This window comes from Brachyhypopomus gauderio, chromosome 3, assembly GCF_052324685.1.
Source record: "Brachyhypopomus gauderio isolate BG-103 chromosome 3, BGAUD_0.2, whole genome shotgun sequence".
Taxonomy (NCBI): Eukaryota; Metazoa; Chordata; class Actinopteri; order Gymnotiformes; family Hypopomidae; genus Brachyhypopomus; species Brachyhypopomus gauderio.
In genome coordinates, this window is record NC_135213.1 from 31,541,989 (window position 1) to 31,559,786 (window position 17,798).

At 41.7% G+C, this 17,798-nt stretch overlaps 3 protein-coding genes across 5 annotated transcripts; 2 read left to right on the forward strand and 1 right to left on the reverse strand.

Annotated features, from left to right (window-relative positions):
- The first annotated feature begins 265 nt into the window (after window positions 1-265).
- On the forward strand, window positions 266-3,569 carry fbp1a (fructose-1,6-bisphosphatase 1a). The gene is made up of 7 exons (XM_076997610.1): window positions 266-540; window positions 936-1,098; window positions 1,208-1,300; window positions 1,597-1,737; window positions 1,924-2,061; window positions 2,253-2,372; window positions 2,952-3,569. The coding sequence occupies exons 1-7, from the start codon at window positions 371-373 to the stop codon at window positions 3,138-3,140; spliced, it is 1,014 nt and encodes a 337-aa protein (XP_076853725.1). The 5' UTR covers window positions 266-370; the 3' UTR covers window positions 3,141-3,569.
- A 611-nt stretch (window positions 3,570-4,180) lies between these two features.
- fbp2 (fructose-1,6-bisphosphatase 2) lies at window positions 4,181-13,397 on the forward strand. Its single transcript, XM_076997614.1, has 7 exons — window positions 4,181-4,451; window positions 6,177-6,339; window positions 6,962-7,054; window positions 7,641-7,781; window positions 8,274-8,411; window positions 11,580-11,699; window positions 12,521-13,397. The coding sequence occupies exons 1-7, from the start codon at window positions 4,279-4,281 to the stop codon at window positions 12,707-12,709; spliced, it is 1,017 nt and encodes a 338-aa protein (XP_076853729.1). The 5' UTR covers window positions 4,181-4,278; the 3' UTR covers window positions 12,710-13,397.
- Window positions 13,398-13,839: 442 nt separating this feature from the next.
- Window positions 13,840-16,857, reverse strand: ctsla (cathepsin La). 3 transcript variants are annotated; one of them, XM_076997611.1, is made up of 8 exons: window positions 16,156-16,296; window positions 15,938-16,065; window positions 15,736-15,858; window positions 15,477-15,629; window positions 15,094-15,318; window positions 14,804-14,972; window positions 14,386-14,503; window positions 13,840-14,278 (listed from the first exon to the last, which is right to left on the reverse strand). In XM_076997611.1, the coding sequence occupies exons 1-8, from the start codon at window positions 16,172-16,174 to the stop codon at window positions 14,179-14,181; spliced, it is 1,035 nt and encodes a 344-aa protein (XP_076853726.1). In that variant the 5' UTR covers window positions 16,175-16,296; the 3' UTR covers window positions 13,840-14,178. The 3 variants fall into 3 exon arrangements, with proteins under 3 accessions (XP_076853726.1, XP_076853728.1, XP_076853727.1); XM_076997613.1 differs by having other exon boundaries at window positions 16,151-16,174; XM_076997612.1 differs by lacking the exon at window positions 16,156-16,296 and adding an exon at window positions 16,769-16,857 and having other exon boundaries at window positions 13,841-14,278.
- Between the last annotated feature and the right edge of the window lie 941 nt (window positions 16,858-17,798).

Consider the following 17,798-nt stretch of genomic DNA (forward strand, 5'->3'; position numbering starts at 1 on the left):
AAATAGCACCCATATACTCTGAAAAATCCTAGATCCGTCACTGGTTAGAAGTGAAATTCTTACGCAAAGTCACCAACAGATCAACTAGGTGTTAACTTCACTCCTCTGCGATGACACAGATAAGGTCACGGGCCATCCAGAGGTCACCAACTAGATCCACGATTTCAAGCATGAAAGTACCTTTTTGTCAACGTAACGCAGCGGTTGCAGTTTACACACACGGCCACACCCCTGCATGTGATTTTCGCTTGTCATTGGTTTAACATTCTGCACACCCCTTTGCAACAGTATTTCCTTGTTGTGGACCAAGGATCAGTTGAATTAACTTTACATCAACTAACGACATCGAGTCAAACTTTTCGCATTAAACATGTCGGACCGCAGCTCTTTTGATACAAATGTAGTTACTCTGACCAGATTTCTCTTAGAGGAGGGGAGGAAAGCGAAGGGGACCGGAGAACTTACGACGCTTCTCAATGCTTTGTGCACAGCTATCAAAGCAATCTCCAGCGCTGTCAGGAAAGCAGGCATCGCCAACCTGTAAGTACAAGTAATCAAATGTCTTTGCTGCATCAGCGAGACTTTCTGAAATGTGCATTAGCGTGCAAATAACTTATAGCCCTATAGCCTGCAGTATTTCAAGACCGCATTCCACATGATCTAGCTAATCCACTTGATACGTGACTACAGCAAACAAGGTAGTTTACTCCACATGCAAATTGCGTCATCCTACACGGTCATATTTGGCGTCTTATCAGAAGCCAAAACATGCTTAATTGTGAATGCAAATGCTATTTAAGAGTGCAGAACTCTGCACGCAGTAGCAATAATCTCATTCAAAACCATTCCAGTACATTTAATCTATGCATTTACATTTTCCCACTGATGTTTATTGACATGCCGTTACACACATTGTTGTCTATCCTCTTCCACAGGTATGGCATTGCTGGAAGTACAAACGTGACAGGGGACCAGGTAAAAAAACTGGATGTCCTGTCCAACGACCTGGTAATCAACATGATCAAATCTTCATTCACCTCCTGTGTGTTGGTCACAGAGGAACACGACAACGCCATCATTGTGGAACCGGACAGGAGGGTACGTCTATGGAGACAGCAATCAAACAAAACAGCGATTATGCAAGTCTGCACTTTGAGTTACTTTCCATTTCTGCGGTTACTGAAATGTGTTCATTTATGGTCAAAAGGGCAAATATGTGGTCTGTTTTGATCCTCTTGATGGATCTTCTAACATTGACTGTCTGGCTTCCATTGGGTCCATCTTTGCCATCTACAGAAAGGTATGACTACCACCATCAATTGTATTATGTTATGCTTGACCCTAAGGTCCCTAAGAGATGTTATGAGTACTGATTTTTTTTATGGGCAGTTTTGAAATTTTTGTAGGCATCACTTGAATTGAATGAAATAGAATGAAACAAATTTTGTCGACATTATCAACATTATTTATCTAGCAGTTGATTTTTTTTCCCCCCGATGTTTTAGATATGTTTATTAACTTAAAAAACTTTAAGCTAATATTATTGTTTACATTTATTTATACTGTAAAACTTTATTAAAAAAAACTAAATCCCAGATCACCACAGAAGAGCCATGCGAGAAGGACGCCTTGCAGCCAGGTAGAAACATCGTGGCTGCAGGCTACGCACTGTACGGCAGTGCCACCATGATCGTGCTCTCCACCGGCCAGGGGGTCAACTGCTTCATGCTGGACCCTGTGAGTAAAAAAGACCACTCGACCAAGTATGATCAAATCTGCGATGCTTTTTGTGAAGTACAGGAGCCCAAAAGTTAAGAATACACACCAAAACATTTGGGGGACCGAGTTTGATCAGGACTTGGTTTAGTTTCACGTGGAGTGAGCTTGTGTCAGCCTGTCTTGTCTCTGACTTTTCTCTGGCAGGCTATTGGAGAGTTCATTCTCGTTGAACAAAACCTGAAAATCAAGAAAAAGGGGAAGATTTACAGCCTTAATGAGGGATATGCTGTGTACTTTGACCCTGCAGTCACAGAGTACCTGCAGAATAAAAAGTTCCCAAAGGTATACACTGTGTACTTAACGCTAAGCTTAAATAAACATCTTAGGGGTCCAATTACAAAAGCCACGGAACTTTTGTAATCTGAATGTAATTGTATGAGTAACAAGCAAATTACAACTGGTGGCCAGGTTCATACCGAAAGCACTTCCCAGTTTCCATGCGTGACCATGTGTGGGTTTGTGTGCTTGGGCAGGATGGCAGTGCACCCTATGGGGCACGCTATGTGGGCTCCATGGTGGCAGACGTGCACCGCACCCTTGTGTATGGAGGCATTTTCCTGTACCCAGCCAATGAGAAGAGTCCAAAAGGAAAGGTATGTCAATCCATGTGACATTTGACTTATTTGGCAAAGGTTGCAAATTTTCGCAATACCACAGTGAAGGCGCACTGTGTATGAGAGTAACTAAGAAAATGGTGGTGAATGTGAAAGTTTGTGAGTTTTTTTTCTACATACACAACAGGTGAATAAAACCAAACAGGCAGAAGAAAATGTCATTGGTATTTTGTATGTCACATCAAATGTCTGAAATGGACTATCGATCCTTTTTGTTTCTGAAAGAGGCCACACCCTATAAAGTCCACAGAATTATGCATTTTGATCTGTGTGAACACAGCTGGATTCAGTCCAGCTTCTGTGCTGGCTTTGCTTTTAAAGAACAAACTATGAACAGGTTTCATTCATTTACCCACATGCATTTAATTTCTCTTATGTTGGTATTGATGTAATGGCTTATTAATAGCATCAGCACTTTATACCTGCTCTTGGACCCACCTTGCACCATTGTAACTTATTGTATTAACATTCTTTCCCATTTTTGGACCAATCCTTATTGCTTAGTCTGGGGCCAGTATGAAAAGTGTTTATCGGGTGTGTTTGTCTTCTCTTGCATAGCTGCGGCTGCTGTATGAGTGCAATCCCATGGCCTTCATCATGGAGCAGGCTGGAGGAATGGCCACCACGGGGACCATGAACGTGCTAGACATCCAGCCCGAGAACATCCACCAGCGGGTGCCCGTGGTGCTGGGCTCCCCAGAAGATGTCCAGGAGTACATCTCCATCTACCAGAAACATAACAAATGAGCAGAGAAGAGACGTAAAACAAACATTTTGGACCAAGAAGACCTGCGAAAGGCAACTCCTAGAAGAGACCAACAATCAAATTCCAAACACTCCAAGCCAAGTTATGGAGAATATTTATTCCATGTTCCTAACCAGGACTCCACCTTTGACCAAATACTGTATACAACTATTCATAAAGGGGTCGGTCTGAGCAGAAACCCTGAGATTGGCAATCACTTGAACTTTGTGTTCCTGCAATCTTTTTGTAACAAACATAAGAATCCATGACTTAATGACACTGTGTTAGCTCATTACTGGCCATAGAGATAAAGTAAGTTCGGTTGGTTTGAATTCTGCCCAGTGCCTTTTATTTCTATGCATAATGAAGGATGTACCTTTTCTGTACTCTGACTGTATTGTTGGGGGGAATGTGAATAAATTGTTGTGCCAAAAAAATGGTGGTGTTTGCTTTAATACAAGATTAATAGGTTTAAATGGTAAACTGAGCTGCTGCTGGAGAATGAACACTAAAGACGGGCCTATTCCTGTTGAACACATAATGTAAGTCACACTGATTAATGTATTCTGGAACTACTTTATCAATATCAGCGATATCCTATTACCACTGCTGTAGTGGTCTTTAAATTGCAATCTGCAAAGTTTAAAGTTCACTTGGCTGGGCACTGCAATGCAGGCGACCTTTCCTGTAAAGGTCAAATTAAATGTGTGAGCTTTTGGCATTTGCAGACCCTGGGGTTCAAGACAACAAAACAGACTTTGTCAGTAGAAATCTTATTTAGAAACTTTTATAGAATACACACACTATATGTATATATGTAGTGCAATGCAAGAATAACAGATCTTTTGGGCTAAATATGAAATACAAAGGTGTTTTTAAGGAAATGTGAAATGTATCAGTCCAGGTCATCTGAGTAAAAAGGTACTATTACAGCAACATAGACGCTATGTGTATCTCGCCCACGTCTTCCAAAACTCACGACGAGAATCCACGACATACCCCCCTGTCACCCGATACCCTTAACAAATATAACCCTTAGCTTTTGCCCGCGTTCTCCAAACGCAAAAGGCAGCTCCAGGCAGTGGGTCGCTTCTGTTCCTAATATACTAACGCAGTTAAACAGACCAGAGAAACACCAACATGTCGGATCAATCTGCCTTCGACACAGATGTATGGACGCTCACGCGCTTCGTTACGGAAATGGGGAGACAAGCGAAAGGCGCAACTGGTGAACTTACTCAGCTAATAAATGCCATGTTAACAGCTATCAAAGCTATTTCATCTGCAGTGAGGAAAGCAGGCCTTGCCCATCTGTAAGTGTTCTTTGGTTATTACCGTACTTGATTGTGTAAGGAGATGGGTTAATAATATAGCGGTTATCTGCGTTAACGACCTTAAGGGGCGCGCCCACTTAATCACTTCCCAGAGTTAAGTAACCTACAACTGATGCACGTATGTAGGCAATTACAGTTTAGTTATCCAAAGAACGTATAAGTAAAATTAAATTATAGAATTGTGTCTATTAAAGGGTAAATAGAACTCAATGCTCATGTCTAGTTAAATGGTTATCTTCATATTTAAAAACTATAAGCCTGAGATATGTACTGACACTTTAGTCTTTTTTTACTCCTGTCGTGTCACTGATGTCATAGGCATGTTCAAAAGGAAGATATTTGTTCAATTTTAGAATACTTTTAAGTGTACATCATGTTCAATGTCACGACTAGATTAGTATTCAACTGCAATACAGTTTCATCCTACACTATTATCAACGGCTATAAGATGCAATCACGTTACAAATTGCAATATAGCCTTTTTTCTCTGACCACCTAGTATGACACTTGAGACCTATGGGCGTATGACCTATTTTATTATTCACTGAGTCATATTACTAAAGTGATCCTGAATAGATAGATGATCTTTTATAGAAGTAGTTAATAATTACACCTAATAGTACACCTGACAGGACCTGGAAAGAGAATGGGATGAGATCGAAAATCTTGGACGGGTTTCAGGTAACAACTGTAAAGATTTATGAAACTTCGGTTTGATACGATACGGTAGTATCACAATTGTACAAATTTTTCAATACAGCAACCATAAGATGTGGGCAGCAGCTTGACTTACTTGTCAATTTCAAGTTTATTAAAACATGTATGTACAGTGGTGTGTACAGTAGTGTGAAAATGTGTTTGCCCCTTCCTGAAATCTTATTTTTGGCATGTCACACTTAAATGTTTCAGATCATCAAACAAATTTAAATATTAGGGAAACACAAGTAAACACAAAATGAAGTAGACCAAAAGATCCTCAAACGCTAGACATCAATGCTGCGATCCAAAGAAAATCAGGAACCACTAAGATAGAAAGTAATTGATCTATCAGTCTGGAAAAGGTTATAAAGCCATCTCTAAAGCTTTGGACATTTCTAAAGGTGGGTAAATAATGTAGCCTTGCTAACATGTAAGTCTTCTTTGGACATTACTTGATCGTGAAACAGAGACACAATGTGGTGTGTTAATAATATAGCGGTAATCTGCTTTGACCTTTAAGGCATGCAACCACTTCATCGCTTCCCTTAGTTAAGTAGGCCACAATGGATGCACAAATGTAGCCAATTAAAGTTTTAGTTATTCAATGGTTTTATTGAAGAAGTTATTGCTGCCATTTTTTTAAATGATAGAATTGTGTCTGTTAAAGTATATTCACAAAGTTTTAGAAACCTGGACGAGTCTGGGTATGCCTATTCTCCTACCATGTCTTAGTTGCTGGCTGTAGTTTGATACAGGGCTCTAGATCTGATCTAGATCTGATGAATGATTACATAGGTTGATTTTAATGGATCTGATGAAATTGATTAGTGATGAAGAAGTAAAAAACTGCTTCAGTCTAGATCATTCTTCTACATTAGAACACCTAGGACCCAAACTACATGCACTCACCATTTAGCACCAAATGAGAAAAATAACGTTTTGGCAAAGAAAGCTCTTCAGATGTCCTTGTGCAATAAGCGTATTTGTCGCTTTGCATCACCTCAGTCAGGGTATCGCTGGACATATCAACGTCACAGGCGACGAGGTGAAGAAGCTGGACGTTTTGTCCAATGACCTGGTCATCAATATGCTACAGGCCTCCTACAGCACCTGCGTCCTGGTGACTGAAGAGAACAAAGACGCCATCATCACCCCCGCTGAGAAAAGGGTGTGTTCACCGGTCGCGGGCATGTCACATGACACGCATCGGCTCAAGAAGAGCTAATACACACTCTGCCAGTCCCTTGATAATGTCACCACTCAAATGCACTAGAGGTCTCCTGCTCAAAATGCCACCCCTGCAGATGGGTAGAGATGAGGCCATCTTAGGTATTTTGAAGCACATTCCTGCTGCAGTCCAATTGTGATTCTCATTACTAAATAAAATGTGGTTTCAATTTCAGGTGCCTAGATGAGGTCATGTTACTGCATGGATTAGTCGACATTCCTTGACCCAGTTCTGTTTGTCTTTATTTCGCATGTGAATGTTATTTATGTCAATCCCTTTATATGGACTGTATAATGATTTTACATCTTTGTCCCAATGTCCAGTGTTTTAATCAAACATCAGATTGCAGTTGTATATGGAACCGTTTTTTTGTGTGAACAGCAGCATGAAAACATCTTGTCTAAACCGATAACATGAAAGAAGAAACTTGAAATAGTTACTTTCTGCAGTAGGTACAATGACCTTGTGTAAATTCTTAGTGCATTTTTTATCTTGGCCTCCAGGGGGCACCAACCCGTTTATACGTGTGTTTATATGTGAATGTTCTGCCTCATGCACACAGGGTAAATACGTGGTCTGTTTTGATCCACTGGATGGCTCCTCCAACATCGACTGCTTGGCTCCCATTGGCACTATCTTCGCCATATACAAGCGAGTGAGTCGTGGTCACTGTGTTAACAGAGCAGGCAACCGAGCAATACTTTAATGTTTCATTATTAATATCTTGCCTTTTACCATGGCATACCTTGACTTAATTGGATACTAGATGTTGAAGCTTCATATATTGCCAAATACTAATGCATTATAATTACACAGTATACTATTTATTTTCGGTAGTTTAATAAGTACAGTCAGTAAAATTATTCATATTTACTACCCCATACATTTCCACTAGGTGGCGCTATGACACATGAGTTTGTATTTTTGGCCACAGAGGAAAACAGGCCTATGAGTACATGCAAATTAACCCGAAAACATTTTAACCAACAGATTAGCCAGAGTTCCTATTTTTCAAATGTTGCTTGAAACACCTGTGCTGCTTGTAAAATTATAATAACTTAAAAATCACATGCGAGAATTTGAAATCAACTGGAAACCATTCAGATAAGCCAATAAAGGGCCTGTTTCAGCCTTTAAAAAGTCGTTTTATTGAAGCTGCATATAGACTTATCTACATAATTATTTTTGCCTTTCTGGTTGTGTTCAGACCGCTTTTGTGAGCCTTCCTCTTCCACACACAGGCTTCAGAGGGTGAACCCACTGAGAAAGATGCCTTCTTGCCCGGTAACCAGATCGTGTGTGCGGGGTATGCACTGTACGGGAGCGCCACCATAGTGGCTATGAGCACCGGAACAGGACTGAACTTCTTCATGTTAGACCCAGTAAGTGCTGAACAGCTGGAGGCTGAGGTTTTGGCCTAATTTCCATTCTGACCCCTGACCTTGTGATGACTAAATGTGGCCCTTTTCTAACCAAACCTGTCAAACTAAGAGTCCTTTTTAAAAAAATCATCATGTGTAGCTAATTATGCCTCTCTGACCATATATAACTCTTAATGTTAATTTAAACAATTATTTTATTTTGTATGATTCCAAATTGTCTTTTTGTGGGTCAAAGAATTGTTTGTAAATACTCTTGCTGCTCAGTAGCGTACATAGTAGGCCCTACTGATTTACCTTTTCATAAAATGCTCATGATTGTCTACTTTCATCAGATAATCTAGGATGTATTTTGTCTGTCAGGATGTAGTGTCAGTTCCCCTTCTGTTTCCTGTGCTTATTTCGTTATCGTGATCTGGGTTTCATATCTGACATGCGGTGCGGTGTGGAGCGGGCCAAAGCGCCGGGGCGACTCAGTGTGCCCTTTCATTCCAGGCCATCGGTGAATTCATCTTGACCGAGAGAAACGTGAGAATCAAGAAAAGGGGCAAGATCTACAGCCTGAACGAAGGCTACTCCAAATATTTCGACACCGCCGTGACCGAGTACATAAAGCATAAGAAATTTCCCGAGGTAGGGGCAAAACACGTCGGCCTCTTTTCTGGGCGCCTTCCTAAACGATAACGTCTAATGATCAGCAGCGGTGCTCACAATCAATTTTGCATGTCCTCGTTATTCAATTGGCAATCGTTAACGTGCGTTGTTAAAACCTCTGAACATGCACAAGGCACGACTCGGTCGCCCCACAGGCCCAAGTCCAAATCCGGATTCCTGACATAAGTGACTGACGGTTGCGTAAGCACCCTGTGACACACCTTACCGTGTGACCGGCTCCCCTGCAGCTGCGTCTAGCAGCAGCTGACCGTGGCGGTGATATGCCAGAAATTGTGCTGATGTGAAATGTATGCTACAGGAAGTGTCATGTCCTATTGAAATATCAAGTCCATGTGGAGTCAGCAGGACAGTCACATGTATATGCTGCAGGACAGTCATGTATATGCTGCAGGACAGTCACATGTATATGCTGCAGGACAGTCACATGTATATGCTGCAGCTGGGTGCAAGGAGTCCTGACAATCCACTGGGCGCAGGTGGATTTAGGTTTTAAGTTTAAGATGTCGGTCATTTTTTCATTTGATACTTCTATCAAAATGAGGATGCTAAAGTCCAATTGAACTGCACACACCATACCAGTAACCTAAATGATAAACATCAAGTTGTTTAAAGATATATGTTCTTTTTGTTGTTATAAGAGAATCGGCGACCGTGTGTCATTGGTCTTAGCTCTGTCTGTGGTACAGATCAGGAGACCTCCAGGTCGTGTGAGTACTGCCTGGCTAAAACATTTGAGTGCCTCCCTAAAGTGACTCAGACACAGGTGCCTTCAGACCTCAGGCAAATTCCCTTTTTCCTGTGAAGCTAAAATACCTCCACCCAATAACCGTGTGTCATAGCAGGGACGGCCTTATTTACTCCATAATCCCAGCAGGCTCTCCTGTGCAGTCTCCTCCTTCCAGGCAAAATGCATCTTCTCCATAGGACGTCTGATTTGTGTATATTTTCCTGCTCGGTTTACAAGCAGACATTTATTTGTGCTGCCATCCCCTCGTGCAGCCTACTGTTAAGTACTTCCTCACAATACACAACGAGGCTGGAGCTTCTGTTTGTTTGCTCAGATGCCTACCCATGGGGTTTCTTTACACATCACACATATTCCTGGAGCTTCGCCAAAACATCGTGCTGGGTCAACCTGATCCTGGCCTTGCCTCCACAGAACCCATGCCGGTCAGGTTTGAGGCAGCTGGCACGTGCAGGTCCATCAGCGCTCTCTGTGTTCCCTTTTCCTCCTTTATAGCACTGAATGGCTTTTTCTCCCACATCATTTGAGAGTTGTTTGTTTATGAGGGTTTTTTTTTGCTTTCTTCGTGATCTGAAAAAGAGACCTTGACCTGAATTGGAAGGTTTTTGCTTTTTCTTCCAAAATTCAAAAAGACATAGCAAATATTTAAGGACAGATTCCTATTATCACCTTCACGCTGATCTAAGCTTACCTGACTCTGCAATTATAAACATGACATAAGAGGGCATGTCAGATTACGAGATTGTTTCAGACAAACACTTTTTGTTTTGCTAAGTCATATAACATTGGTGGATCTGTTTGTTTATTTGTTTTTTTTTTTCATTTCAAGGGTCTTGTCCAAATATATTAAATCATTGTTATTAATCAACATTTAACCCATATTTAAAATTAATTATTTTTTATACCATCTGCCATCAGGTAACTGCTGTGTTTTAAGTTGTCGGTTTTTGCCTACACCAAGTATATGCGTTGTAAGAACACAAAGTATGTTGTATGGGTTTTGCCTTCTATTCAATACACTTAGCATTTACCAAGTGATTTATAGGTTTTCTTATATCTGTTGTTATTTTGCTAGAGGCTGTTTTTGGACTGGGTTTACCCTGGACTTCATTATTGACCTGTTTGTCTGAGTGACTGTGTACGTGTGTGTGTGAGATAGCAGCGTGTGTATCTGTGTGTGTGTGTGTGTGTGTGTGTGTGTGATAGCAGCCATAGCTCAGCACACTCCCCTGCCACCTCATGTCAGCTCCGGCATGACTAAGCAGCACATGACTTCTTTCATCCTCTTCCTGTTTTCTTTCTCTCCTTCTGTTCTCATGTCTCTCCTGCACGCTGTCATCTGCCGTTACGCAGTTTTGCAGAGCAGCCGAACAGCTGTGTCATTAAATTGTTATTTGTGAATAAGGTTCAAAATTCTGTTGCTTGCAAAACCACTCCCACTGCGGAAATGACACTTACAGTTAATCCCTTGTGTTGTAAATACTATGTAGTATGTATTGTAGTATAGTAACAGTGAAGCAGTGTCCCCTTAAACCCCAACATCACTACCCACATGAAATGACAGTAGGAGAGAAATGCACACACACACCCCCACAAATGCCCACACACACAGATTTAAGATCATTTTGACTTTTGATTTAGCAGTATGCAGCAGAGCTGCATTAAATTAGCAAGAAACCCTTTAGGATTTGCAAAAAACCCTTGTGAACATCTTATGTTTGAAGACTTCTAGAACTAGACAAAAAATCACAGCAAGTACCTACCATGTAAAAGGGAAAAACCACTGACACGCCTGTGTGGTTTAGAGCAGGTTTACTGTGATTTGTATGGCTCACAACAGGGGTCCTAATTTTCAGGAAGTGCTGGCTCAGCGTGTATTAAATAACTAAATCACTAAATCATCAGAATTTTGAAGAAGACTTCAGTATAAACTGCCAACATTGTTTTAAATCGCATGATTCAACATTTAAATTCTGTTATAAGTGCATCTTGCATGGCTATGACCCAGTACATTGTGGTAGTGCTGTAACTTACAGGAATGGATACATCTCACTTCCATTATGGGAACTTCTCTCAAAAGAAGCCGACATTTACCTCGGCCAAATTATGAGAAGTGAAGAAACCAACCGTGAATGGACTGCTGCTAGAATGTGTGTCTGTTTGCTCACGTTTCATAGCACTGAAAAAGCTGCTGAACTTTGCACTGTTGTTACTGTTTTATGTGCCTTCTTTCCTTACTGCTGCCAAAGTAATTTGTTGAGCAACAGTGCACTGTTATACTTTTGTAGCATTAGTGTAGCATCATTGAGTATTATTATTTCAATGGTATATTATTTGAATATATAGTACGTCTGTTAATATGGACTTTATTTGGTCTGCAGGATGGCTCTGCCCCTTATGGGGCCAGATATGTGGGCTCCATGGTTTCAGATGTGCATCGTACCATTGCTTACGGTGGTATCTTCCTGTATCCTGCCAATGAGAAGAACCCCAAAGGAAAGGTGGGTCCTACAGCAAATTCCAGCACCCATGTTATGGTATCATACTGAACATACCACTGTCCTCTTATATGTCAAATATTACTTATAAAGCAAGTTAATATTTAAACAAATTTTTGATAGTTTATCAAATATTGCAAGCCAGCAGGCCTCATACTAATATATCTAGTAAAAATTCATTCTATCAGCATTGAACAGATGAGTCATTCTCTCTTATCTTTTGTGTGTGATGTGGTGAAGCCCAGGCAAGTTCTGTTAAAAAGGTTCAAAATATTAGTACTGCAGCTGTTAAATGGCTGTCCTGATAGCTGCTGTTGTGTTAGCTGTATTTTGTGATGTACCATTAACCGTTGACTTAAAAAGAACAGGCCGTCTTTAGCGAAGGTTAACTGTCTGTCATTAGCGGAGGTTAAGTCTTAAGTGCCTGTCAGTGGAACCTGTTGCCTAACTAGAGCTCACATTTTTTCACTGCACTGGATACAGTGACTTGCTGTCACATTTAGTGCCAGGCTGTCAGAACAGAAACTTTTCATGGTGAGAAAGTACACCTGCTGTTTCACAGAGATTTTTTTCTCTGCCGGAGGTCAAAATCCAAACTCAAATGTGGAGATGGAGTCTTTCAAATATGATCAGTTGGCAGACTGAATATGAATTAAAATTCATCAGTAACATAACCTAATATTTAAGGATTAATTGTTGAGATTTAACTAATAACCTAATAATCTTGATGATGTGTTTTAGGAAGAATGGTAAGTGGATGTTGAGCTGCAGTTTTTGGTCCAAGTTTTTACCCACCCTCCACATCCATCCCTGTTTCTCTGTAGTTGCGGCTCCTGTACGAGTGCAACCCCATCGCCTTCCTGATAGAGCAGGCTGGAGGCGTGGCCACCACCGGCACCGAGCGGATCCTGGACATAAAGCCCGAGGCTCTGCATCAGCGGGTCCCGTTCATAGTGGGCTCCTCAGATGACGTAGAGGAGTACATGTCCTTTGTCAAGAAACACCAGAAATAGACCCTTCAAGACATTTTCTCCAACATCTAAGTGTCCAAATGTTTTAGCCTGATTTGAACCACATTCTGGCAATAGTCTAATAATCGCATGACAACAGTCGACGAATCCCATTATGTAAAGGTGAACAAGAGTCTAAACCTCGTGATTTATACATAATGCAAAAAAGTCAAGTGACTTTCTCCAGTGCCTCAGGCCTTACACACAAACTCCTTCACACCCTTCGATATAGTTCCCATTTCTATTGTATCTGATCTTACAGTAAAGGCCCATTTTCCATCTCATCCCAGGAAAGCTAAAGCTTAATAACATCTTCCAAATCACACAAAAAATATTTGGACAACATGAATGTTTGTTTCATTTCTACGTAGTCGTAGGGTACACCATGAAGCGTTTTGTCCTTCAGGCACTGTTTGGAAGCGCCTGCTGTTGCTACAATGGTGTGGGTGTTATTTTGGCCCCGTACTCGCACTCCTCCTTTCCAGCTTGTCAACATTACGTGCTGAGTCACGTTGCTATTGATTGGCTGCTGAAGGCACCCATTCCTCCCTGTTCCTGCTATCAGATGTCCCGCTCCCTTGTAACTGGACCCTCAACCATTTGCCTAGTACCATCTCCCCATAATGCTGTACAAATGTATCAGGGCTTCTATCAACATCTGTATTTAAAAATAAATGATTGAAAACATTCAGGGAGGATTCATGGTGTGTTGGATACAAGGCACAGTTGATTAAAACAGAAGGGGTGGGTGTGGTCTGATACTACTCCAATTACTATAGGCTTTGCTAGAATGGGCACAACAACCTCCATATGATCCATCAACACTAATGGGGTCATTAAATTCTTTAGGCAAACCATTGAAGGCAGGCAGCCCTAGAAAAGTACCAACATGAGTTCTTAAGAGTTAAGAGATTGTTTCCTTATGGCAATTACAGCTATACTCATTCACACAAGTTCTTCCATGTGGTCCACACCAACTTGGCAAGTATTTTGTAACTTGTAAATAAATGAAACCCAAGCACTCAAATCTGTAAGGATGCAAATTCACAACCTTCTGCTACCTAGAAGGATATTGACCCGCTCACAAACAGTACTTTTCCAGAAGTTTAATTGATCATGACAGTAGGAAAAAAAAAAAAAAAAAAAAAAAAAAGAACTACACATGGCAATCTCTTCAAAATTAAGCTATTTACATGAAGCAAGAACAAAATTAAAAATCAACTGATCAAACACTTGCATTAAAGTTGACTAAAACAGCCGTTTAAAAACAAAACACCCCTACAGTACAGTCTTTCATTGCCACTCTAGCCCATTTCGGTCAGTAATACATTTCTGCATCAGCCAAGAAGCTTCTCATTGTACTGCCAGCACTCTTCATTGAGCATCTGAAGAAAGTCCCATGGCTGAGAACCAATGACCAGAACTCCGAGCATCAGCACACCACAACTCCTAGTTGGTGGGAGCAGGACCCGTTAGACCAGCGGGTAGCTGGCGGCTGTAGCAATGCCGCAGTGGTTGTGGCGGTCCTTCGCCATGTAGACGTAACCCTGATCTCCCCACTTCTCACTCCAGCTGTGAATGGAACAAACCACATGAGAAACGTTAAGCGCAAGGTTTTTTTTGTCTGCATGTATGATAAACTAGTCATCCAAAGTGCCCTGTGCATAAATGAGTCACACCTGTTCTTGACAATCCAGTACTTCTTGCCATCCACATCTTCTCCCTCGAAGCCGTAACCAACCAACAGGACACCGTGGTCCAGGTCTTCACTGCTGCAGTCCTTCTCATAGTAGATTCCTGTAAACAAGTCAGGCAATTCCTGAGCAGTTGTTCTTGCTGGCCATGGTAGATTTTAACCATGACACATTCATATCTCCAACAGATTAATCACTAATCTAATTGTTACTAAAAGAAATTAAACTTTAAAACTGATCAACTAACGTACTACAAATCTGACCCCTGAATTGACCATGTGTCCAGGCAATCTTATACAAAACACTACAGGATGTTGTAATGGGTGGATTTCTCAACACTTGGGTTTCTCAAGTACGAGAGTTTCTCGCCAAAAAGTTAACGAGCGTTAGCGGTGGGCCTTACCGGAGTGGTAAAACTGGAACGATTCATGTCCGGCATCGATGGCCACAGACACTGGGCCGATTGCAGCCACTGCCTTCATCAGAGCGTGCTCCTTTCCACTGGGAATGTCCACAAAGCCAGTGTCATTAGCCACACTGTGCTCGGGATCATAGCGGCAGGGCTGGTCATCCTTCAAAGTAAAGCAACAGAGTTTATGAACTACATAGTCAAGTCAAAATAGGCTGGCTTTAAAAAATAAAAACCCCCATGTGGTTCCCTGAAAATCATTAATAAAAAGTTACCAGACTTACAGTTCCAACGTAAGGGTAGAACTCCTCAGAGTCCAGGCCACCACTGTCCTTGATGTACTGGAATGCCTGGTCCATCAGGCCACCGTTGCACCCTTCGTTGCCCTCGGGCCTGGAGCAGTCCACCAGATTCTGTTCACTCAGGGACACCAGCTTGCCAGTCTTACGGACCATCTGACCCTCCATGGCTCCAGTGGTACTGAAGGCCCAGCAAGAACCACAATTGCCCTGAAATGACAGGAATATAGTCTCAAATACAGGAGATACATGTACAAACACTATTGCACAACAGGTCCTTGGAGCACATCTGCCTATAGCATAAAATGTGCTCAAACCTGTTTAACCTACAGTGTGAAACCTCCTGGATACTGAACGTGACTAGTCACCTGGTCTTTGATGGGGGTGACGTATCCCTTCTCCCTCCAGTCCAGCTTGGTTGGGGGAACCATAAAGTTGGGCTCCATGAAGAGAGACCCCCTGGGCCTCCTTTCTGCAGAGCGCTTGTAGCCATTCATGGACTGCCTGAACTCCTCGTGGGTCTGTAGACACAAGTCAGCTTGGTGAATGCCGGACCTTGACGACGCGTATAAAATGTACAGCTTGTTTTTCTGCAGCTCTCTACATGTAGTGACTCCACGGGCTTACCATATCACCAAAGTGGTTCATTCCAAGGCGATAAGTGTGCTCGCCCATCGAGTGTTCAAGGTTGTGCAATTCAATCTTCTTCAAGTTCTTCTCCCACACCATTCTCCTCCATCCTTCCTCCTTCTATAATAAAAGAAAGAATCTCAATCTCGGCCCGTTTTCACAAGTTCGACAATAGAGAAAATGATGTGTTGCAACTTACCTCGTGGTATTTTTTATTGTGCCAGCCCTTCCAGTGCTGCCAGTGAGCGTCTAGCTCTCGGTCCAGACTGGGTGCAGCAAACGCAGCACTGGCGCACACAGCGACCACCGCCAGATACAGCCTCATACCTACAACACAGAGACAAAACCCGCACCAACATTGTAAACAACAGCATTTCAGAGGCGTCGATTACAGGGAGAGGTCTTGGTTTACCGTACTGCTGTTAAAACGGCTCATCTAACCGCCACGTTACACCAGTCCACTCGGAACCGAGATTTAGACCATAAACATAAAGGGGCCGCAGTGCAACACCTCGTAAACAAGTAGCCGGAAACCAGCCTGAAGAAACTAGGAGCTTCCCAGGAAAAGGAAAGAGAGACCGAAACCGACTCGACGGGAAGTCGAAACAAACACCGAGTTAAAACACTGCAGCGTCTGGTCGGTCCAGCGAGGATACAAACAATGAACCATATATCGCTGCATGGATGAAACCAAGCAATTTTCACAAAATATAGCGTATGCAGAGGCCTGTGCCTCAAACATTTAGTTAACAAAGCACTAAACAAAGAGGAATAAACCTCAGTAGTTTAAAGCTAACGGTCAATTAGAAGCGAGTTCGCCATCCAACACAGTATTAAGATTGCAAATCCCAGGACCGTATTTGGTTAGCGAGATATTTAGGCACATATTTCACATAGGATACCAAAACACAAAAAAATCTTAAATCGATTCATTTTAAATAAAACACCCTCAAGAAACCTACACAAATGCTTCGAATCATTTGCATGACATTGCTACAGTAGTCATAAATAAGAACAAATAAAGTCTTACCTTTGCTTAGGAAAAACTTGGGAGAAATATACTCTCCGTTGTGTGCGGCCCAGCGTTTATACTGTTGACTTCAAAGGGCACAATTCCCCGTTTTCTCATTGGCTTAAACCCGCGCCTTCGTCCCGCCCCCATGAACACGTCATACAGCATGTGATCTGTTCGCACGTGATTGCTTCTCCGCAGATGGAGTTTTATTATTTCGTGCAGTTTGACGATTTGGGTGCGTCTTTTAAGATTGCATCTAGCAAGGAGTTCAGTACTAAAAATGTTATCCTTGTCATTACGTTCAAAAGACTTGGCGAGGGGTGGGGGGAGGGTGTAAATATTGTATTGTTTATCATATTTAACACATCCTGTTTGCATGGCATTCCTGCTATAAGCACTTTCAGACGTAAGCTTCTCACATGATTGATAAACATGACTGATTTGGTCTTGACCTAAAAGCAAGATCCTAACACGCTGCTTTGTCAAACTGCGTAAACACTGTGTATCAGTCTGACCTCAAACATCAATAGGCTATGTCAACAGTTAATCCAATTAATATGTCAAAAAGAAGCACCCTGGTGTCCCCTCCAACAATACGTCAACTATCTCTAATCAATAACGCCTGAATGGAGGGGACAGACGAGCTTTCAGGACCTGATCACATTAATGTTGAGCAAAGTTGCGAACCTCAAAAGTGATTTTATGTTGATAGGACTGTTGCTTAAGGACAATGACCTTTTGTCGCATTTGTCTTAGGATGGTCATTCTCACCCTCTCTCATTCACACACACACACACACACACACACACACACACACGATTAAAAAGATAACCAGTGTTAGCAGTCAACAGCTTTAAACTTGAGTGCATATTTGAGACCAAGTGATTCACTGTAAGGTTCACACTTAATCTACCGTATTATGTTCCTAAAACATTACATTACTTATACTACAGTAAGCCCACAGACAGCTTTATTGGACAGAAGATGGAGTTTTGCATTAGTATTTCACAATAGCAGTTTTATTATTTATTTTGTCTACTTAATA

What these genes read in the sequence shown, in the direction of transcription:
- fbp2 (XM_076997614.1), top strand. Translation starts at nt 4,279, where the DNA reads ATGTCGGATCAATCTGCCTTCGACACAGATGTATGGACGCTCACGCGC. An exon ending in ACTTCTTCATGTTAGACCCA is followed by an intron (nt 7,782 to 8,273) that starts GTAAGTGCTGAA and finishes CTTTCATTCCAG; the next exon opens with GCCATCGGTGAATTCATCTT. An exon ending in AGAAGAACCCCAAAGGAAAG is followed by an intron (nt 11,700 to 12,520) that starts GTGGGTCCTACA and finishes GTTTCTCTGTAG; the next exon opens with TTGCGGCTCCTGTACGAGTG.
- fbp1a (XM_076997610.1), top strand. Translation starts at nt 371, where the DNA reads ATGTCGGACCGCAGCTCTTTTGATACAAATGTAGTTACTCTGACCAGA. An exon ending in TTGTGGAACCGGACAGGAGG is followed by an intron (nt 1,099 to 1,207) that starts GTACGTCTATGG and finishes TATGGTCAAAAG; the next exon opens with GGCAAATATGTGGTCTGTTT. An exon ending in AGAAGAGTCCAAAAGGAAAG is followed by an intron (nt 2,373 to 2,951) that starts GTATGTCAATCC and finishes TCTCTTGCATAG; the next exon opens with CTGCGGCTGCTGTATGAGTG.
- ctsla (XM_076997611.1), bottom strand. An exon ending in TGAACCACTTTGGTGATATG is followed by an intron (nt 15,630 to 15,735) that starts GTAAGCCCGTGG and finishes TTGTGTCTACAG; the next exon opens with ACCCACGAGGAGTTCAGGCA. An exon ending in GTTCCAGTTTTACCACTCCG is followed by an intron (nt 14,504 to 14,803) that starts GTAAGGCCCACC and finishes ACTTGTTTACAG; the next exon opens with GAATCTACTATGAGAAGGAC.